Source organism: Cervus elaphus, chromosome 12 (assembly GCF_910594005.1).
Source record: "Cervus elaphus chromosome 12, mCerEla1.1, whole genome shotgun sequence".
Lineage (NCBI taxonomy): Eukaryota > Metazoa > Chordata > Mammalia > Artiodactyla > Cervidae > Cervus > Cervus elaphus.
This window is the reverse complement of record NC_057826.1, coordinates 23,212,541-23,236,024: the sequence shown is the minus strand read 5'-3', so window position 1 is coordinate 23,236,024 and position 23,484 is coordinate 23,212,541. Positions and strand designations below refer to the sequence as shown.

The following is a 23,484-nucleotide window of genomic DNA, read 5'->3' as shown; positions in this document are numbered from 1 at the left end:
TTTAGAAAAAAGTTGGAATCCTTTTTGTTTTCTTTATTGTTTGTTTTCCATTTCATTGAGTTACCTTATTTTTATTCTTCCTTTATACTTACTTTGGCTTTAATTTGCACTTGTTCTCGTTTCTGAAGAAAACATGATTTTTAAACCTTCTTTTCTAATATGAAGTTATATATTTTTCATTATCATTTTGCTAGAAATATTTCCTAATTTCCTCTGTCATTTTCTTTCTTTAATCCATGGGTTATTTAGAAGTATCTAATTTCCCCCTATTGGAGATTTTAGAATGTTTTATTGATGTAGAATTTCATTGTGGTGAGAGAACATATTCTGTAAGATGTCAGTCTTTCAAATTTTGTTGAGTCTTATTTTATGACCCAGTATCTGTTCTGTCTTGGCGCATGCTCCTGCACAGCAGTAAGAATATATTTTGCAGCTGTTGGGTAAAGGGTGATGTATCTGATTGCTTTTTATGTTTTATCTCCTTTGGTAATTAATAATGCTTATCACACAATAGAAGTGTTAAGTAAAAACTGATCCTAAATTTTAACTCTGTGAAATAGTGGTAGCTAAGAAAGTAATGGTGTTCTTCACTGAATGCACAACTTATATAATCAGTTATCTTGTTACATTCTGAATCTGGTTTTGCTATAATGGGGTCTTAAGAGTGGTAAACTAATAGTGTGAATTATTATGGTCAATTTTGCCTATAGATAATTTTTTCAGGCCAAAGATTTTTGAGCAAAATCATTTTGTTTCAATTTCATCATGAATTGTAGAAGAATTAAGATAGAAAGTACCAACTAAATTATATGTCATTTTTGGCAAAAAAAAAAAAAAAAACTTCAATTTGATAAGGAAAAATTTAGGATTAGATACTCATGTGAATCTATGTAAGATGTGCAGCTTAACATTTACATTTCAAATCTAGTAACAAAGTTTAGATTCTGAGTTCTAGAATGTTCTTTCAGTAACCTTGAGCTTTGGGTAAACATAAGTTGTGACCAGAACATCACAGTGTGTTCAGTTACAATAATGTAGTAGCTTCCTGCTGGGGAACAAAGGATTCTGTGTGCCAGAGCCAGCTGCACAACATTCCAGAGTGAAAATTAGGGAGCCACACAAGAAACCAACTCGGGACCAGCCAGAGCTATCATATTTTCAGTATGTTTTCCTACTGTTATAAAAGTTTGCCTGGTTGAATGATATAAATTGCTTGATATTGTGGGTCCAATATATTTTTGATGTATTGCCTCTATGACTGAGACATTTGGACATTTAATTAGTTCTCTTCATTGATGGGGTGCTTTGGAGGCAGTTTCACTTTCTTGGACACCTGTGCTTGATCATCAGAGGGGTTCTGGATAAGTTTTGCATATTACCTTGCCATCTGCTTGTCTGTGAAAAACACTTGTTTCCTTTTCATGTTAAAGTAGCCTGCTCTATTTGGCTTCCCAAACTCTCTTAGGATACTTGTTTTTGCATCTTAAAAGACCTCCTTTGTGTATTGAAATTGTCTGTCAACTTAAAGCATTAGACTATTTCCCAAAAAAAACATAGATTATTAAAATCTTGGATTTCCAGCATGTTTTCATAGAAAAAGATACCCATTCTATTGATCCTTTTCTCATGGTATTTACTCTTCTAAACTCTACAAAAGATACAAAAGGCAGGGGCTCTTTATAAGAGCCAGTATAGGTGGTATTTAGGGTCCTACCAGAAAGGTTCACTCTGTTACAGAAGACATTTTAGGAAGAGGTTATGATGACCTAAAATGTTTGAAAATGAGTGTCTGTAGAGAATTCAAAGTTAACAGTCTGTGTTCTTGAAGCCTCTTGTCTTGTGGATAAGACAGAAACACATAAAACCTACAAAGCAGTATAAATAGGTTATGAAAAGAAAGTGAAAGTCACTCAGTTGTGTCTGACTCTTTGTGACCGCATGGACTATATAGTCCATGGCATTCTCCAGGCCAGAATACTGGAGTGGGCAGCCTTTCCCTTCTTCAGGGGATCTTCTCAACCCAGGGATCAAACCCAGTCTCCCACATTGCAGGCGGATTCTTTACCAGCTGAGCCACAAGAGAAGCCCATAAATAGGTTATATACGATATACTGAATCACAAATGATTTGCAGTGAGTGTGCTGAAGAGCCGAAAGCAGAGGGAATCTCTGTGGCCATGACAGGGTTTGGGAGGAGCTTTGGAGCTTTGTTAAGTTGAGTATTTTGAGACAGAAGGGAAGCGGTGTGTTAAGGCCAGTTCTTATTTTTCACCCATCTCTGACTCATTGTGAATTTTGGGAAGGGATGGTTTACCTCATAGTTTCTCATCTTTTCTTTGCAGCCTGAAGAGTTGAGAGAAATCATTGAGAAGACTAGAGAGATGGAGCAGAACAATGGCCACTACTTTGACACAGCAATTGTGAACTCAGATCTTGATAAAGCCTATCAGGAACTGCTTAGGTTGATTAACAAACTTGATACTGAACCTCAGTGGGTGCCATCCACTTGGCTGAGGTGAAGGAAAACATTCATTCTGTAGCAGGACTGGACTTGATCTGGCAAACTGCCCATAGGAAGATAGCCCTGATACTTGAGCATGTCTCTGAGAAGGTGGCAGGCAGTGTAAACTGTAGACCTGTTCTTAAATCTTGAACTAGTGAGAAAAAAATCCCCTTAAGCAATTTGTTAACAGCAGTCTTTATTCTCTCTCTGTACCTGGCTTTAGAGGTTCTTGGCTCAGATGGGGATTTTAAACGGACGTTTTCAACAGAGCCGTTCTAGTTTATCCATGGTAAAAGCCTTTTAAGTCTGTTTTCATCTAACCAAGTCTTTTCTGCCTAGTCATATTTCCACAAAAACGTGTATATATACACAATGGTCTGTGTTTCACACTGCAATAAATATTAATGTTATTTAACAGTTAATTTAAATGATTTCATGAGAATTTGGGAGTGAGGGGGAACTGTGCTTCTGTGTACTGGGCAAGACAACAGTATTTGGTTAGAAGACTGGTTTAGTCATCAGAACTACTTTACTTTAAAAAAAAATGGTGCCACTTTGGTCTGGAGCTATGTTAGCATTGAATTCATTTATATGCCTTTTAATTCTTAAAAACATTCCATTAGAAGCACCAATTTTTAGCTCAAACTTTGTGGATCAGACTTCACTGCAGACTCTGATCTAAAACATAGACAACATATGCTGATCTTTTTAAAGGTATAATGAGCTTTTGAATTTTTTTCTTAAATTGTCACAACTGATTTGGTAACTTCTTTTCCTGATCTGCATAGTACAATAGAATGTAATAGTTATATTTTTATGAATGGCAGATATTCATATAAACTGTTGATTATTAAAAGTTTCTTCCTCATGATGCAGGTTTTTACATACATGAGAGGACATAGCACATTTGACGGTTTTTTGCATTTTATATATGAGCACAGTATAATTTGATGACTGTGTTATATATGTAGGTAATAAACTGGAATTCTGTGATCAATATAGCTGCTGTACTGTATACTAATATTTAATAGGTTGACAAATGGTCATTAATTACATTGTTCAGCATTGGAATAAAATTATATGAGAGAAATGATATGACAGTTGACTTTGAGATCGGAAGGAAAAGATGACCTGAAAGTCATTTGAACATTTTAGGAAAAGAACACTGCAGGGGAAAAGTTAAGCATATAGAAATATAGAAAGCATATATAGAAAGGAGTAAAAAGCATATAGAAATAGGGTTTATCCTCAAAAAGTCTGCCTCTTATGACCAGAATGCAACAAGCTAAATCATAAAACATTTAAGCTAATGGAATTTTCATACTGTCTCTATAGCTTGAGGCTTTAAAAGTCAACTCTGTAATTGGCATGGAAAGTTAATTTGTAGTCTCTTCCAGGCTTAGGGGATGGTGTGGTGTGTGACAAATAACCTCAAATGTGAATGTCTTGATTTTATTTTTATGATGACTACAGCTACAACAATTCTGTTTCCAAAGCTAAACACTGGAATAATATTGAATTGTCACTTATTAACATAAGCAACTTTTTAATGAGTAGTTTGTCTTGGTGTCATGTATATATTTGAGTTTTTCTCTTTTGCATAATATTATTTGAACAAATGTAGACTGTTTATATGTTGCCTTTTTCTGTTCAACTTTGTGTGGCCTCAAAGTTGGCTGTAGAGTATGTCTTACACAGAAATAATGTTCCTTAGGAAGAAAGTAACATTCCTGGGTTGAGGTAAGGAATGCCATACATACTGTCTCTTCAGGTCTGAAACACTCCAGTTTATGGCAGGAAAATGCAAAGGTCACAGTGATTTTCAGCAATGAAAACAAAGGACTGTAAGTACTAAATCTTTTCACTTTTCCAATTTACTTTCTCCTTAGGAATGAAAGGTAGTCTGTGGAATTTTGTGAGCTGCTTAGCATAACTGACAACTGTTTTCAACCCTAAGGTCTAAAGCGTAGTTTCAGTCAAATTAGAATTGAGATTTTAGGTGGTGTCAGTAAGTGGCTACCACGCTAGTCTCCTAGTTAGCCTGCAGACCACAGGGCCACACAAAGGCCACGTGCTGTGGACTCGGGCATGGCTTTCACAAGATTCCAGAACCCTACCGAGGCACATGCCATGCCATAATATACTCTTAAAAGTCTAAGGTGATGAGATATTTTAGGGGTCAGTGAAATCTTATGTAATTCTCTCCTTCCTCATCAGCAGTGATAGAGGAATAGAAATGTTTATGTCCCACATTTTATTCAGTCCTAGTAATATGGATGTGCTGGTACTCATCCCAGTTCCTCCAGAGTGAAAACTGAGTTGTTGCTGACTTCTTTGAAAGAAAATAGAAAAAACCTTACTCCCTACCTAGCTGTGCTATATACCACTCTGGCCAATTCCATTTCCTGGCCTTCTGTGCTTCTGATTGGAGACCCCAATGTTGGGGAGGTCTTAACCACTTAACAGGAACCATACCAATAGCTAATGAAATGCACATTAGTTCAAATAAGAAAATAACATTCTTTTACTAAATTTTCTTAAGTCAGAACGAATAGAAAGGAGAATAGTTTTTAGATTAATCCAGATTTGCTTTCTATGAAAATCTAATATCTGGATTTTTTTTTTTCCTTTTCTCATGGCCTAAGGAATAATTTGAATGTAATTTTGTGAATGTGTGTGGAAAATATAAACCAGGGATTTAGCCTTAATAAAGGTAACTTTTGACACCTGTTCTTAATCTTCCTTTGTACTTTACCTTGCCTGTATCTGCACTCTTGTTATTTTGAGATGTAATACTGCACAACATAATGTAAAAATAAAAAGTAAAATTATGTTTCAAATTTTAAAAGCTACTGACTACTTTCTCTTGTATGCTTATATCCTCTGCCATTCAAGGTTTCAACACAACTAAAATGACCCACCCATCTTCAAGTTTTGCTAGCCAAGTCCATTGGAACCTCTGGGTGAAACACAAAATTAGTTTTATTTTTCACAGTGGAAGAGTTCCCCCTATTGGCACAAATGTAGGTTCTGTTTCCTTAATTGTTTATTTGAACTATATTAAAGATACACAACTTAAAGCTGTAAGCTCTAGAAGTTTTATAGGGAAGAAGATACGTAAGACTCAGGCAGATTCCACTACATGCAACCATGGATTTGAGAACACTGAGGGTAGGAGGAGTTATTGACAAATACACATTTCTCAAATCTTTATCCTTCCTCCCTTCCTATACCTACTCTGTATCTCCCAAAGGAGGCCCGTCATATACCAAAAAGTGTCACACACACACACCTTGCTACCCCAGCCCCTTTCCATTCCTAGTCCTGATCACCTGCCTCCCTTTCCCTACATCTCAGATCACTCAACCCTACAAAACAAATCATCTGTCCACTACTGTCAGGATGCTAAAGTGGGGCTTCCCTGGTGGTCCAGCAGTAAAGACTTCACCTTTCAGTGCAGGCAGTGTGTAGGTTCAATCCCTAACATCCCACATGCCTGTTGGCCAAAAAACCAAAACATGGAACAGAAGCGATACTGCAACAAATTCAGTAAAAGATTTAAGAAAAATGGTCCACATAGAAAAAATATTCTTAAAAAATACGCTAAACCATAAAATCATCTGTACTTCTGTAAGGGAGGTTAGCCAAGGCCAGTAAGTAACAAAGGTTGATGAAGCCACAGGAAAAACCAAGGTAACTTCTCTAGCTCAGTGCTTTAAAGTTAATATAAATTCACCTAAATGAAACCACTAAAATTGGCTCTTTGCATCAACTTTTCCACTAGTTTTTGCCTCCCACAGAGTATACATACCACTTAAGATTCAAGGCTCTTAAAGTCAAGATACATTTGCCATGCATTCCACCTGCAAAATGGAAATGATTGGTACTTACACTTCACTAGGGGCTTCGCCAAGTGATGCCTGATAAAGAACCTGTCTACCACTGCTGGAGACTTAAGAAGCTCGGGTTTGAGCCCTGGGTTGGGAAAATCCCCTGGAGGAGGGTTGGCGGCGCACTCCAGTATTCTTGCCTGGAGAATCCCATGGACAGAGTAGCCTGGTAAGTTGCAGGTCATGGAGTCGCAGAGTCGGACACGACTGAAGCAACTCAACTTGCACGCACCAGGGCATTAGGAAGATCACGTATTAGGCAGTTCGTCGCTAAGCCTATTTTCAAGACTTACATACTTGATTGATAGTTTTCCAATCATTGAATTTACATTGAGTCTGAGATTTTATTTTGTAGGTAGCAACAGGATTTCCTAAAAATCAGCTCTTCCAGGACAGGCCTTATGTGTTACCTTTACTCCAAATTTTAAATGTAGGAGAGGCAAAAAAGAATGTAAAAATTCTGAACTTAAATTACCTGGATTTAAATGGGACTCACCACTTTCTAGCTTTTTAATCTAGGACCACTCAAGCTTCTTACGCCTCAAAATTTTCTGTGAAACATGGGATTAAAATAATAAGGTACCTCTTATGGTGGTTGTGATGAAACGATATAAATATAAACAAGGTTCTATCTGGCACAACTAAGTTACTTTGTAGCAGGTGTTAAATGTTCACAAAATTACTTGGTTAATTTAAAAACCAACAGGGGCTTCATGATAGAGTCCACCTGCAGTGCAGGAGACCGGGATTCAACCCCTGGGTTGGGACGGTGCCCTGGAGAAGGGAATGGCTACCTACTCCAGTAGAATTTCATGGACAGAGGAGCCTGGTCCATGGGGTCGCAAAGTCGGACATGACTGAGCAACTAACACATGCTTTTAAAAGCCTAGGCTGCGATACCAGTTGATTTAAACACAGTACTATTAAGGCTAGTGTTGTAGTTTCATTAACCAAAAACTGCTCCATGGCCAACGTCAAAAAACCCCTGGAACTGACTGCAGGAAAGCCTGAATAATCATGGATGACTCACACACACCAAATCAAGCTACTAAAAACCTCCGTCACCTGATACAGCCATATTACTCGCAAATGGGAATTCGTATATTTTTTTCTTAGATTAGCAATAGCAATATCAATAAGCTCTTAACTCTCTGGCAATCATGTATTTATCAGTACCCCCAAATTCAACAATCATCTCAGTAAGCTTATAAGTAAAACACTGAAATCTGAAGGATGGAGGAAGGCAGACTCCCACTTCATACACGTCTGTGGAGGAAGCTCTTTTTGAATGCCAATCCCATGTGCCAATCTGAGCATAAGAACATAATTGACTCTTAACAGTAAATTCATTAAAAAAGGAACAACTCATTTTTAAATCATTTTACTGTTTATACCATAGTCACATTTGAATTGGCAGAACTGTTCCCATGACAGACCAGAGACCTGTTATTCAAGGAAAAATAAGTGAAGGTTTTCCTAAAGCTTAAGGAGAGATGTCCCATAGTAACTAACACAAGAATGGCTGTAGCAATCTCAGACAATGATGCCAAGGTGTGTGAGGAGGTAGGAACAAAGGGTGCTCCAGAGTAGCTGGCCTACGAATGTGTGTTGGCCTGAGAGCACTGCTGCTTCCTAAAGGGATTTTCTTATGTTTGGTAAGCAGATGAATTGTAACAGATGTATAATTAAAGTAGGGTGACACTTCTGCAGCATAAATTCTATAGGTTTCGGGACAGGTTCTACAAATTTCATTGGTGATTAATTGTTGCTTAATTATGATTCTGCAAAGGTAGATCCCATAAACAGACATCCAGGGAAATTTTACCACTGGTGAAATTCTTAAGCCAAAAAATAAATAGCCACACACAACAAACCTACACACCATGAATTAAAATGGTGACATGTTAGGCCTTCTGAAAGAACCAGAGCAGGAAAGCTTATTCAAACAGAAGATCTTCATCCTTCTCTTCAGCCAGGAGATTGGCAGGCTCCATCACCTCTCCGGCTGCCCTCCGTTGCTCCAAGTCCTGTTCAGACTTTTCCTTGAGAACCTTTTTCTTCTCCTGTATTTTCTTTAACCTGTAAGATAAAGGAGGGAATTTTATGAACAATGTTTTGGTACTAAGTGGAACTGATTTCTTCTAGTTTTGTAACAAGGATAATAAACACCTCTACAAAGTCAAACAAAATTCTGCCTTTATTAATTTCAATTTCAGTAATATATTTATGACCACCCTTTTTTTTTTTTTAAAGACTTGATGTTGAACACACTCGTGGCTCAGACGGTTAAGAATCTGCCTGCAGTGCAGTTGGCCTGGGTTCAATTCCTGGGTCAAGAAGCCTGGTGGGCTAGAGTCCATGGGGTCACAAGGAGTTGGATATGATTGAGCGACTAACACTTTAACACATTTTAAGCTAATAACTGATTGCAAAAGCTCCTATCTCAGGGTGAATAAACTTTGATACTCATGTGATGATACTGAGTATTCAGACATTAAAATTCTGGATCATTCAATTTGGATTACCACAACTCTACACGAACTGAAGAACTAAATTTTGATAATGATTATAAATCATCATCAAATGCTACTCAAGGTCCAAGACAGTCATAGCTTGCCTTCACTTATCTCGCACTTCTCTGAACCTGGCACACTGACCCCAGCATACCACCTATGTGGTATGTGTTGTTCCATGAATCAGGGTAAACTGGAAGTGGTCAAATAGATAGCAAGAGAATCAGTAAACTAAAATGGACCAGGATGGGCAAATTTAATTCAGATGACCATTATATCTACTATTGTGGGCAAGAATCCCTTAGAAGAAATGGGGTTGCCCTCACAGTCAACAAAAAAGTCCAAAATGCAGTACTTGGGTGCAATCTCAAAAATGACAGAATGATCTCTGTTCGTTTCCAAGGAAAACCATTCCGTATCACAGTAATCCAAGTCTATGCCCCAACCACTAGTGATGAAGAAGCTGAAGATGACCAGGTCTATGAAGACCTACAAAACCTTCTAGAACAAACACCAAAAAAGATGTCCTCTTCATCACAGGGTACTAGAATGCAAAAGTAGGAAGTCAAGAGATACCTGGAGAAACAGGCAAGTTTGGTCTTGGAGTACAAGAAGCAAGGCAAAGGCTAATTAAATTTTGCCAAAAGAATGCACTGGTCATAGCAAACACCCTCTTCCCACAACACAAGAGAAGGAAGACTCTACACATGGACATCACCAGATGGTCAATACCAAAGTCAGACTGATTATATTCTTTGCAGTTGAAGATGGAGAAGCTCTATACAGGCAGCAAAAATAAGACCGGAAGCCGACTGTGACTCAGATCATGAACTCCATCCTTATTGCAAAATTCAGACTTAAATTGAACACAGTAGGGAAAACCACTAGGCCATTCAGGTTTGACCTAAATCAAATCCCTTATGATTATAGTGGAAATAACAAACAGATTCAAGGGATTAGATCTGATAGACAGAGTGCCTGAAGAACTATAGACAGAGGTTCGTGACACTGTACAGGAGGCAGTGACCAAAACCATCTGCAGAAAAAGACATGCAAAAAAGGCAAAATGGTTGTCTGAAGAGGCCTTATGAGTAGCTGAGAAAAGAAGTGAGGGCAAGGAGAAAAGGAAAGATATACCCAGCTGAATGCAGAGTTCCAAAGAATAGTAAGGAGCGATAACAAAGCCTTCCTAAGTGATCAATGCAAAAATATAGAGGAAACCAATAGAACGGGAAAGACTAGAGATCTCTTCAAGAAAATCAGTGATGCCAAAGGAATATTTCATGCAAAGATGGGCACAATAAAGGACAGAAACCATATGGACCTAACAGAAGCAGAAGATACTAAGAACAGGTGGCAAGAATACAGAGAAGAACTATACAAAAAAGATCTTAATGACCCAGATAACCATGATGGTGTGATCACTCACCTAGAGCCAGACATCCTGGAATGTGAAGTCAAGTGGGCCTTAGGAAGCATCACTACAAACAATGCTAGTGGAGGTGATGGGGTTCCCGCTAAGCTATTTCAAACCCTAAAAGATGATGCTGTGAAAGTGCTGCACTCAATATGCCAGCAAATTTGGAAAAGTGACCAGTGGCCACAGGACTGGAAAAGGTCAGTTTTCATCCCAATCCCAAAGAAAGGCAATGCCAAAGAATGTTCAAACTACCGCACAATTTCACTCATATCACACACTAGCACAGTAATGCTCAAAATTCTCCAAGCTAGGCTTCAAAAGTACATGAACCAAGAACTTCCAGATGTTCAATCTAGATTTAGAGAAGGCAGAAGAATCAGAGATCAAATTGTGAAGATACACTGGATCACAGAAAAAGCAAGAGAATTCATCTCTTGCTTGAGACGTCTACTTCTGCTTTACTGACTACAGTAAAGCCTTTGACTGTGTGAATCACAACAAACTGTGGAAAATTCTTAAAGAAATGGGAATACCAGATCACCTGACCTGCCTCCTGAGAAATCTGTATGCAGGTCAAGAAGCAACAATTAGAATGGGACATGGAACAGACTGGTTCCAAATTGGGAAAGGAGTACGTCAAGGCTATATATTGTCACCCTGCTTATTTAACTCATAAGCAGAGTACATCATGCAGAATGCCAGGCTGGATGAAGCACAAGCTGGAATCAAGATTGCCGGGAGAAATATCAATAACCTCAGATATGCAGATGAAACCAGCCTTATGGCAGAAAGCGAAGAGAAACTAAAGAGCCTCTTGATGAAAGTGAAAGAGGAGATTTAAGAAGCTGGCTTAAAAAAATCAACATTCAAAAAACAAAAATCATGGCACCCCCTAATCCCATCACTTCATGGCAAATAGATGGGGAAACAATGGGAACAGTGAGAGACTTTATTTTCCTGGGCTCCAAAATCACTGCAGATGGTGACTGCAGCCACGAAATTAAAAAACACTTGCTCCTTGGAAGAAAAGCTGTGACAAATCTAGACAACAGTATTAAAAAGCAGACATTACTTTGCCAACAAAGATCCATCTAGTCAAAGCTATGGTTTTTCCTACAGTCATGTACGGATGTGAGAGCTGGGCCACAAAGAAGGCCGAGTGCCGAAGAACTGATGCTTTTGAACTGTGGTGTTGGAAAAGACTCTTCTTGACAGTCCCTTGGACTGCAAGGAAATGAAACCAGTCAATCCTAAAGGAAATCAGTCCTGAATATTCACTGGAAGGACTGATGCTGAAGCTGAAACTCCAATACTTGGGCCACCTGATGTGAAGAGCTGACTCATTTGGAAAGACCCTGATGCTTGGAAATATTGACGGTAGGAGGAGAGGGGGCAACTGAGGACGAGATGGTTGGATGGCATCAGTGACTCAATGGACATGTATTTGAGCAAGCTCCGGGAGATGGTGAAGGACAGGGAAGCCTGGCGTGCTGCAGTCCATGGGGTTGCAAAGAGTTGGACACGACTGAGCGACTGAACAGCAACAGCTTTAAATGTTAGCCTGCAGCCCGCCAGGCTCCTTGTCTATGGGATTTTCCCAGCAATACTGGAGTGGGTTGCCACACCCTCCTCGAGGGGATCTTTCCAACTCAGGGATCAAACCCGAGTCTCCTGCACTGCAGGCAGATTCTTTACCACTGAGCCACCAGGGAAGCCTCCCCTTATGAGACAGCCACATAATCACTTTCATTTGAAGGAATTATCAACACTATTGCTAATTTCTCTGAAGGACCTATGTTTTCAGAGACCACATTTTAGTTGTGCAAAACTTGGCACACATTTGTTTCCACAGCCTTTGGCAATATTATCTCTTGCTTCTTACAGAATAAAACACAAGTTGTGCTAATTCTAAAGAACATAAGCCAACAAGTCTCTCAGCAAATCAAGTCTTTGGAATATGAAAAAACAAAAAATGACCAATAACTGCCACATCCCACAAACCTGTAGAACTCCTCTCGCTCTCTCTCATCCAGCTCTGTGATGATATAAGCAAGGGTACGTTCAATCCGGGGAATGATGACTAGGGTTTAAAAATATGTATGTAGTCAGAACTTCACACCTCCTTTTTTTAAATTGCCAGTGCTCATTTGTACAACAGTTACTTAACCATAAATGTACATTTAATGCAAAAAACAAAAACAGAAAAGTAAAATGAATTATAATCCCACCACTCTGGGTTAACTATTATAAATATTTTGGTATATGTCCCTGTACTGTCTTTTCTATGCACAGGTAACACTGGACCATGATATATATACAACACAATATACTGAATTTATAGGATTTTTTAACACTGAACCACAAATGTTATTTTAAATATAACAGCAATCTACTGTTAAACGCTGGAACACTGAACAGACGGAGTACAGTAAGTTGAATTTTGTGTCAGTCATAGGTTCAACTTTACACAGAATTTGCTTATTCTGCTTCTAAAATGTGAGGTCCTTGCGAATTGGAACTTACCCATTTTGTTTTGCTTGCAATTCCAGACATGAGGCTGGCACAAGCAAGCAGTCAGGAAATGTGTTTTGAGTTTTTAAAAAATGAGATACCTTCCTCTTTATTTTATTTTTATTTTTTGATAACTTCCTCTTTAACACTAACAGATCCCAAGCAAAATAATCTCCCTGCTGCTGCAAGTTTGCTACTTTCTTACCTTAAAATTAAATCAATGTTTCTTTAATGAAAACTGAGCCTTTTAAGGAAAAAGTACTTTGGCAACATTAAGGGGTCATAGTTTTAAAATAATGAAATAAGAGAGATGGAGGATAAAGGCATACAATGGGAAAACTTATTTTGAGAAATCAAGAATACGAGATAAGGCCTAAGAAAGATTTAAAGTTAAATACAGCAAGTCCTCTACATGAGAACTTTCACACTGTGAGCTTTCAAGGACACAAACGTGCGGTCCCATGTCCACTCACGTGTCCGCTCACGTGTCTGACGTGCGCTGTCACGTGCACGCACGTGTGCTTTACCGTTCAGTACTGCAGAGACACAGCACAGTACATGTCAAGCCCAGGATTTCTGGCAGCCAGTGTAAAAGCAGTGACTGCTGTAGCTGGTACAGGACTCCCCAAACATCACTGGATTGTGTTTTCAAGAGCAGACAGAATTCAATCCAGCAAGGAACCCGTGCCATCAGCGTCAGGCCCGAGTGAAACTGCAGCTTGCCCTCCACATGCTTCTGCTGACGATCCATCTCCCACCCACCTCCCTCCTCCAGCTAGTAACTCTTCCTGCCTGTTCACTCGATGCCAGCTGTTGCCCTATACTATTGTATTTTTCAAGGTACTGGACTGTATGATTAAAAATGTCTTATTTTTCTGTTTGTTTTTTACATATTATTTGTGTGAAAAGCATTACAAAGCTATTACAGTATAGTATGATATAGCCGACTGTGTTAATTCGGTGACCCAGGGTAACTCTGTTGGATGGACTTAGAACAAACTGGACTTCAGAATGTGCTCCTGGAACGGAATTCATTCATATGGAGGGGACATACTGTACTTCATGTGTTCAAAAAGATTTATCACTCAAACTGGAAAGAACTTACAAAAACATTAGGGCTCTTGAGAAATAGTTTCACCTTTTATTCATGAATAACCAGAAACAAATAGAACATTCCATAGTTTTTAAGTTCACCACTCTCCTCTAACTCCCCCACAAGTCATATACATACTTCTATCAAATGATTTATGAACACTTATCTGTACTACTGACTCTCTGCCCTTCTCACTGTGGACAGGGGCAACATCTTAATCAGCAGGCGGTCAGTGCCTGAGTCCTAGCAGGTCTGAGACAAGGATGGAGGTGGGCACGAAAGGATAAACAACGAGCTTCAGAGCAGCTTAAACTCACCATGTTCAATGGCATTTACACGCCTGTTGGTTATCTTAATAGCTTCATCCAAAGTAACAAAGGAAGTCTAAAATAAGAGGATAAATTAATGATGCAGGCTCAAAATTTTATTCCTAACCATACCCTGGCCACCTGCCTTCACTTAGCACTTGTAGAAAACATTTGGAAACCAAGACTACTACTTCTCAACGTACTTAGAAAAGTCTTATGAGATTTCCACAGAGGTAACATGACTTCCATTCTATTAGAATTCATTCACTTCAGACTCACCTGAAGTTATAAAAATGGCAAGAGGAAGAGAATCGTACACTAATGACCTAGACACATATTAACTGGCCACAAATGGGAAATAAAGGCTTTCATACATAAATCATATCAACATATGCATTTAAATCTAGTACTGACCGTTGCTGTTCTCACCTAGTCAAGAGTGAAGCTATACCACCGCACAAACATTGTGTTAGTGATGAAAAGTAGGGACAACGGTGCAAAAGCCCCCATTTCAGAAATCAAAGCATCTCTGGCTTGTTTCACACAGGCATGGCAACAGTTTCAAGTACTAAGTGCAATATGCTCTGGTTCAGGATCTGAATCTCCCTGACGTGACGGTTAGATATCAAACTGCAGGACTTACCTGCAGTGAAGCCAGTTCCACCAGTAGTTCCACTGCTTTGGCATAATTCCTCTTCAGTTTAGCCAACTGTTCCCCACCTCTGGCTAAACCAGTCAGTTCATAACCTAAAAGAACCAGTCCGACAACATTTGCATTTAGAGTGTAATCTTCCCCATAGACTTCCCAAAAGATGGTAAGTCAGAATTAATACCAAAGACACAAAAACAAATTTAGCAACCCTATTCAATGCACACACCAAGTACCCATTTCACTCCCCCAAACCATCGTGCATGCTGTTATTTGCACATGGGCATTATACTAGCTATAGGGGAAGCTTCTGACCAACCTTCACGTGCCCAGCTTGTAGACTGTACTGCCTGACGCCCCAGTACAGTGACATTCTATTACCAGGTGATACTCTAGAATGCTGCTTCATTCAAGCTGTACTAAAAGTTCTATGTGAGCCAATTAAACAGGAGGGCTAAAGAAAGATTATTTTTATTTCTATGAGAAAGAGTCGATTACTTTGGAAAGGCTCAACAAAGATGTATTACCATCTAAAACATGCTGTCAAAGTAGGAAAAGTGGAAACAGTTATCAAAGAAAGGTCAAGGCCTCTTATTTCTAAAATTTGGAAATGACTAAATTTCTAGGTAGAAATAAAGTATTTTAAGCAATGCACAATGTTTTATGACTCCACACAATAACACTTTTTTGATTAACTGATCAACTATTGTCCCAACTGTACCTGATAAGGCTTACCAACACTGGAACTACTGAACTCTAATAAGGTCTAATCTATCATCATTGTTCAGAATAAGGTTCATTTAAAGAGAAACTAGAAGAACCGAGAGACACACTTAAGAAGTTTCACACTTACTGTCAGTTCCTTCATGATAATGTTCAAATACTGGCAATGTAACACCTGTTAAACAGAAACATATATGGAGTCACAAAAACATGTCCTTGAAGTATGGCTTCTTAACCATGGTTTCCTGTTTCTTTTTCAGCAAATATTCAAAAGTCAAGAGATTGCCTGGAATCATAACTTGTTTCAAGGAATGAATATAGGAACCTGCCTTCTTAAGCGTTCATTCCTATTCCAAAGTCAAGTTGTCCTTAGTAAGGGATCTGGTTGTTACAATGTTTGTTTGTTTTATTTTCTTTCAGCTTTGAAGTATACTTAATATGTAAAAAGCTGCACATATTTAATGTGTACATTCTGATGAGTACAACATATGCATACACCCATGAATACCATCATCACAATCAAGGTGATAAACATATCCATCACTTCCCAAAAGATGTGTCCCTTTTCCTAAGTGTGTGTTAAGAATACTCAATATGAAATTTACTTTAAGTTTCTACTTTAAATTTCTAAGTGTAGAACACCATATTAACTATAACTACAGACTGTACAGATCTCTAGAGTATATTTATGTTTAATAACTGTTACTTTATATCCACTGAATGACCAGCTCCCCATTTCCCCCACCCCTATCGCCAGGCAACCACCAGTAACAACAGTTTCAACATGTAAAGCCAATCAACTTTGTCAAAGAAGAAAAGATTAACTGGGCCATTAAGATCTTGCTGTATAAATGGGTTGATTTTAAAATGTTATCTTTTCTCTGCCAAAGATTTAAAGGGTTGAAAAGTTACCTGCTACATTATCTTTCTTTGCTCTAATCTTCACTTGGGCCTTATTTACATTTTGGATAACTGTGGTGCTGCAGAAAAAGAAAAGGCCTTGATTTAGTTGTGTCTTTAGACTGAGAAGTATACCAGCAGGGACCTATCAGGTATTTCAACATAAGCAAGATTTCACAATGACATTTTGAAGATTGTCTTTTTTCAGAAAAGGAAACAATCACTACTATTAAAGGAGGGCCTCAGAGAGCAAAATATGAACGATACTCAAACATTAACCGTAAGAATACAAAGAATGGTTTTAATGTATACGGACTGCTTACTTTTTCAATCAGATATGTGGTCTGTGGATGTGACTTTAGGGATTTTCATTCCACTGATGTAATTAGGAGACCTTCCTTCCTTTTGGGTTTGCTATCAAACCTCCCAGGTTTGGCTGAGCAGCAGTTGAGTTCCTTTGCCCTGGAACTTCCATCTGGCTGCACCTGACTCCCCATTTGTTACTATCACAAAATAAAGTGTCTTCCCCATAACCACCCTGAAACATTTTCATATACCACTTACACACTATTTATTCCCTCTCTCTCATGAAAAAGTCAATGCAAATCGTTATCCTACTAATACTGGTGAAAAGTAAAGTCTACTACTTCAAAAGGACTCACGCCCCTCAAGCTGTAAGACTGTCCATAGGTAATGTTGCTCGATAATACAAACTAAGAATGGAGGCATTGTGTTACTGGTAAAGAAGACTAAAATCAAAAACCCTGAAAACATCTTCCACTTCTGCCCCTGAACAGTAATTTAACTTCAGGAAAGGACTGAACTTAAACTAAGAATTACAATGCTCACCTGGTCTACCTCACAGGCTTATGGGGAGAATCAAGTGACGTTATCTAAATATATGTAAAGCAGTAAACTAAGGCATTTTATACACTTTGTAAGGCATATATTGACAAATGCCATAAAGTCCATGCTCTTTAAACAACCAATTCCATTCTTAAAAATTTTCCTAAGGAAATGATTCAATAGAAGTAAGTATATAAAGATGTTCATGGCACCTTTTCTAATATTCTGAAAATCACCCCAAAGGCCCATCATTATAGGAAAACATTAACAAATTATCATACATCTAGAGAAAGATTATGCAGCTGTGTGAAAATGGGGAAATGTTTATGACACAATACTGTGTGTGCGTGCACAGGCACTTAGCTGCTCTGTCATGTCTGACTCTTCGAGACCCTGTGGACTGTGGCCCTCTATGGTCCTCTGTCCATGGGAATTTTTTAGGCAAGAACACTGGAATGGGTTGCCATTTCCTCCTACCAAGGGATCTTCTTGACCGACAGATCGAACCCATGTCTCCTGTGTCTCCTGCCTTGCAGGCAAATATTTTACCTGCTGAGCCATTGGGGAAGCCCTTATTTAGTTAACAAAAAAAAAAAGAGAGAGGCTATAAAAATAGAGGAGAAGGGGGTAACAGAGGATGAGATGGCTGGATGGCATCTCTGACTCAATGGACATGAATTTGAGAAAACTCAGGGAGACAGTGATTGACAGAGAAGCTTGGTGTGCTGCAGTTCATAGGGTCACAGAGTCGGACATGACTTAAGAGACTGAATAACAACAACAACAATAAAATATTAAGTATCCTGTGCCTGAAGAATTATGTAACAGATAATGTGCATTAAGGTGATGGAAGTATTCTATCATTTGTCTTTAATGCTTTTATATATATATTAATTAAAAGTGGCTTTAAATGAAATTTTGAACATGAAGGCACTTTGTTTTTCAAAATATCCCACTTTACCTGAAGTCCCCGGCTGTGAACTTGGCCTCAGCAAGTGAAAAGGCAGCTTCTCTCATCACTTCACCCATCAACATTTTAGTCTGGAAAAGCATAAACCAGCAGCTGATTCAAGCCAAGTTTTTATACAGGGAAAGGTGGTATCATAATCATGTCCCTTTAACAACCATCAGTGTTTCACACTAGGTGTGCATGTAAATACTGATCTGGTAACAATGATATAAATACATCTAATTTTGCTTGAAAGGTTTGATTATGGATACTAACAAGATGGCAAAATCATAAGTTTTATAATTAAAATATTACAATAAAGACACTAAAAAATTGAAAACTAAATCTTTACTGAAAGGCCTACCTTATTCCTGAATGGGTCCATGGCAATTTGTTCAAATTACTCTTTTAGATTCACTATACTGCTGTCAAAATCCTAATGGCACAGTGATTCTAAAATAAATCTGGAAGATGTAATGTTTGAGAATACCCAATAATTTTTTTGAAAAAGAAGACAAACTGGGGCAGAGGGTTAGAAAGTTACCAGACAGGCCAGAGGAGCAATTATAAGAAAACAAGGGAAAGAGCACTTCAGGCAGAAGAAAGAGCTAATGCAAAGGTCCCAGCGGAGGATGTTAGAAGAAAGCTCCAAATGAGACCAGAGGGGGAGGCAAGGGCCAGAAAAGATGAATAGGGACTTGGGTGCAAGAGTAAAGAGGCTGAATTTGATTTCATGACCTTTCTGAAACTTGTTGCATTTATAATGGCATTTTTACTTTTGAAAGAAAAATATTAACAGCCATGCTGGATTTTCCATAGATACTTCTAAAACACAGTTCGAAGCAAACTTCATTCTACCTCTATTATCTTCTTAAGGATCTGTCGAAATCGAAGAGTTAAGGCATCAGATTTTTTCTTCAGGAGGTTTCGACCTGTCTGTGCTCCTTTTAACCGAGCCTTCATGATGGTCTGTGCCCTATGTAAACAAAGTTAAAGAAATTTAAGATAAAAATACTTCCCTAATATGGTGTTAAAACCCTGCTTTATCTGTTGATGTCACAGGCGCAAGAATATACAGCATTTGTGGCTAACAGGCTTAACTGGTTTCTCAATATTGTAGATCTCCACCCTCAGTGTTCCAAAAGTGAGAAGTCTTTTTTATATAAAACAGTAACAATCCTCTAATAAGTATTTAATAAATTAATATTTATTAAATCAGAATAAACATATAAAGAGCCCTATTTTATGATGTCAGCACTGTTTACTTACTTGATTTGTGAGTTATAACAATATATGTGTTTCCATTAAGGACTTAAAAATTCTGTCCATTAACAGATAGCAAAATTTGAAATGCACTTATCTTCAGGACCAACAACTGCATTTTAAGGGACTTATGCCACTGACTGACTCCCACAGGTACACAAAAGCATGTACAAGGTTAAGGATGAGTACTCCAGCCTTATTTGTAGTAGCAAAAGGGTGGAAACAAATGTCCCACAAATCATGGTTCATCATGCAACAGAATGATATGCAGCCAGTAAAAACAAAAAACAAAAAACAAAAAAAACCACAGTAAGGCAGATCCCCATGTATTCCCGATATTACACTATCTTAGTTACACAAAGTAAGGGATACATGGGTTTATATAGATACAGAGAACAGTTCTAGAAAAGTTCACAGAAACTGGTAACAGTTTCCTTTGAAAAATAAAGCATTTACTTTTTAAATGGAAAAAAATGGACTTACTCTTTACTACTACACTGTTTTACCTTCTCCATTTTATACCATAATCATTTCTCACTTTTTCCATTAAAAGTGTGGCACTGAACTTTGTTGATATCACCAATGAAGACTCTACTACCACTTTATTAAATTGTAAATGACTCTAGGTAACAAATGACACAAATGACACTCCTGAGAAGTGACAAGTCACTGAAGTCTCCCTACCTCATTCCAATCTTTTCCTATCAGAAACCCCCAAACCGAAGGCAAGAAAGCAACAGCAAAAACCAACATTTCTGTTCTTGCTACCATATGCCAGATAAAATTTAATAATGAGGAAGAAAAAGTGGGTAGTCAGATTCAATAATAGATTGCATGACATACTTAGAATAATTTAAGGGGATGTAGTTTCATATGACTGGTGTTATAATCAATTGCAAAATAGTTTTTACCAAACTTTTGGGTACATTTTTAGATTATGAATCTTCTACCACAGGCCAAAGGTTACTAAGACTATTCTGCAGCTGGAAAGGGCTTTAGACATTATCTTGCAGGACAGGAAAATGAAGCTCAGAAAAGGAAAACAACTTTCCCACAGTCACTCAGTGAAGAAAAGGCAGAGCAGGAACTTGATCCAGATTTCTGACTCCAGTGGTTTAACCAAGGCTCAAACTAAGGCTCAAACCTAAGTCCTCTGTACCCCAACCTGTGCCGCACTGCTTCACCTACAGATTATAAATCACCTCAGGCGAACAGTTCTATCTTTGAAAAACTAGCTATTAGTGGCTGAAATTGCACTGACAAGCCTCACTGGAGGTCTACCCAAGTGAAGCTGGTTCAGTTTCCAACCTGAGTAGGAGTTATGCACCCCATTGTATACATTTAACATACAGTGCTGTTGACACTAACCACCAGAGTTTGGGTTCAAAGCGTTGAACCAAATTTAAGTCAAATCCTAGTATTACAGATTGCAGCAAGTATACAGTAAAAAGGCGAACTGTTTGTGAATTCATCTTAATTTTAATCTCCTATATTTAATTTCTTTTCTGGTGAAATAGACAAATTTTAATTCTTGAAAACCAAAGAGTGACTTGCCCGAGGGCCTACAGTTAGTATGTAGTAGAACCTCGATGTGACTGGTTTCTGCAGACTCCGAATCCTTCATGTCTCTTTTGCTTCCACTCTAAACTTGTTTTTGCTCTCTGGTGCCTAAGTAGGTGACAGCGCCATCTTACAGCATAATACAGTAAGGTGAAAGTATCTGAAACAAATCACTAGTGTATTTTCTAACCTAGCTCTTAAAAAACTTCTTTTATAAGTTACAAAGCTGCTCGGCCCTACAAAAAATGCTTGACCTTCAGCTAGGACGATGACTTTGCTTCCAGCTGAATCAAAGACATCTGACTACATGACAAAAGTACCTGCTGATAGGCCTTGGGGAAAATATTTAGAGAAGCAGTTACTTCCTGCACCTGATTTCCTCTTAATCAGCAAGCTGAACATTCTCAAACAGCAAATTTTCACCTCCCCAAACCTATCATTCATGTCTAAGCCCAAATAAGCGTATTCTCACCTCCTAGTCTTAAAGTAAAAACATCAACAACAACAAAATGTTAACGTTCTGACTACTACCAAAGATAAACGCAGCCAGACATTAATTAAAGCGGTGAAAAGAGACATTATTCAGTAACTGCTGACTGCAGGGGAAAGAGCTGAGCTCCTTTCTGATGGTGCACAGGTGATTAGGCATTTTAAAAGGAGTGAGTGGACATGATTTGGAGAAGAGAAAAATTCCAAACGGTTGGGCAATGGAAATGCCATCAGGCCAGCTGTGTCTGCTAGCATGCAGTTAAGGAAGGGAGGTCAGAGGCACAGCCTAAGGTGTTGCATATTTGGCTAGATGAACTTTCTTAGGCCAGCATTTTACCCGGTGCTGGAGTCATCTTAGGAACACAATCTTAGGCTACTAGAAGCCAAGCTAGAGTCTGGTGGTCTCTCAGTGCAGGGGTTTGGATGGAGTCAGAGTCATTAAGTGCTGGGAGTTCTACAGTCCTCACAATCCCAAGGTATTCCTGATCTTTATTTATTTCAGAAGGCACTGCCTTTCTCCACAACTGACTTGCCTCCCACCTAGGGCAAACAGCTATTATAAAGTCAATAGATAAGGTAAAAACCAAACAAAAACCCCTTCGTTTCATTAAAAGCTGTAGCCACCCACGAAGAGGCAGAAATCTAGGTCTGGGGTTTAAATAAACTCTTATTTTAACCCTCCTCAGATTCTCTGAGAAAAGTCAGGAAGAAGAAAAACAACACAGCATACCCAAAGAGATAGGGCCAAAAATCAAAAGATCTAACTGTCAAAGCCAAAACTGATTTTCTGCTCCTCAGTGAAAAAAGAGTAAAAGAATGAGAGGGCAAATAAGAGCAATCTTTAATTTCCACACGTTGTTAGGCACATTTGAGAAAACGTCAAAATTTTTCGTGCCGAAGAATTTAGACCAACAGAGAAAGGAGACCACAACCGAACAGATTCCACGGGTATGGGTTCATTCAAGCAACATTTTTTGTGGACGATTAACAATCAAGACATCTCTCATCCTGGAGAGATTTCCCAGTTCAGTGGTGAATGTACATAAGCTTATATCCACTTTACAATGTGATGGATGATATTAACATAATGAATATTGAATGGTGATGGAACAAAATAAGAGCCTCAGAAATTCAGGGATAGCCTCCCACTGCATGTGACATTTCACAGGATCTTGCCAAGATGAACCTGACGCCCACGTTAGGGAGATTCAACCCCCCGATTTGGCCTGCTTCACATCGCAGTCAACTTCCCGTCTCAAGGCATTTATCAAACTTCATCGCCTGGTCTATATCTTCACTGAACTGTGAGCTCTATTCTGGCGGCAGTAGCGACAATTCACAGTTTTTTATAAATCCACTGCCCGGATCAATAGGGAATGTGGAATGAATGGCTCGATTAATAACTGAAGTCAGCAGACCTCCACAAACGTCAGCAGCTCGGGCTGAACTCTGTCCAGTCTGGTTCAACTCAGAGCAAAGGGGCTCGTCAGGGAGCCTTGCCCTGGACTCAGGAAGAGACCTGAGAGCTCAGGATCGGCCCAACATACAAGAAGCCCCGCCGCTGGTCCAGGGTAATGAAGGGCCAGCGGCTCAGGCAGGTGTTCCTGAACACCTGCTCGTTCCATTCTTTTACTTACATTCGCGAGGGAAAGATTTCAATTCGGTCTTTGCCCGACATTCTGACGATGACTCTTCGGCTCGGGTTCCTGGTCGGGCAACCGTGGCTGCAACAACCCAGCCACTGAGTCTTTCTCTACGGGAGTCAGCTGGTGTGTCACGTGACCCTCTCCCGTTGCTAAGAGGAAGCCGGGCTCTACAGTCTTCACTTCCGCTTCCTGTCGGTACGGGTGAGGGCGGGGGTATGGGGA

General features: G+C 38.9%; 2 protein-coding genes across 3 annotated transcripts in view; one reads left to right on the top strand and one right to left on the bottom strand.

Annotated features, from left to right (window-relative positions):
• Window positions 1-5,350, top strand: part of PALS1 (protein associated with LIN7 1, MAGUK p55 family member) — a 73,873-nt gene extending 68,523 nt beyond the window's left edge. For both annotated transcript variants that reach the window (XM_043920879.1, XM_043920880.1), the window contains exon 15: window positions 2,342-5,350. In XM_043920879.1, coding sequence (XP_043776814.1) covers window positions 2,342-2,518 — 177 coding nt within the window. In that variant the 3' untranslated portion in view covers window positions 2,519-5,350. The remainder of the gene's footprint in view (window positions 1-2,341) is intronic.
• A 2,407-nt stretch (window positions 5,351-7,757) lies between these two features.
• Window positions 7,758-23,424, bottom strand: ATP6V1D (ATPase H+ transporting V1 subunit D). The gene is made up of 9 exons (XM_043920885.1): window positions 23,254-23,424; window positions 19,163-19,280; window positions 18,317-18,396; window positions 16,522-16,589; window positions 15,740-15,784; window positions 14,881-14,984; window positions 14,247-14,313; window positions 12,327-12,405; window positions 7,758-8,471 (listed from the first exon to the last, which is right to left on the bottom strand). Exons 1-9 carry the CDS (start codon window positions 23,292-23,294, stop codon window positions 8,330-8,332), a joined length of 744 nt encoding a protein of 247 aa, XP_043776820.1. The 5' UTR covers window positions 23,295-23,424; the 3' UTR covers window positions 7,758-8,329.
• Window positions 23,425-23,484: the final 60 nt, after the last annotated feature.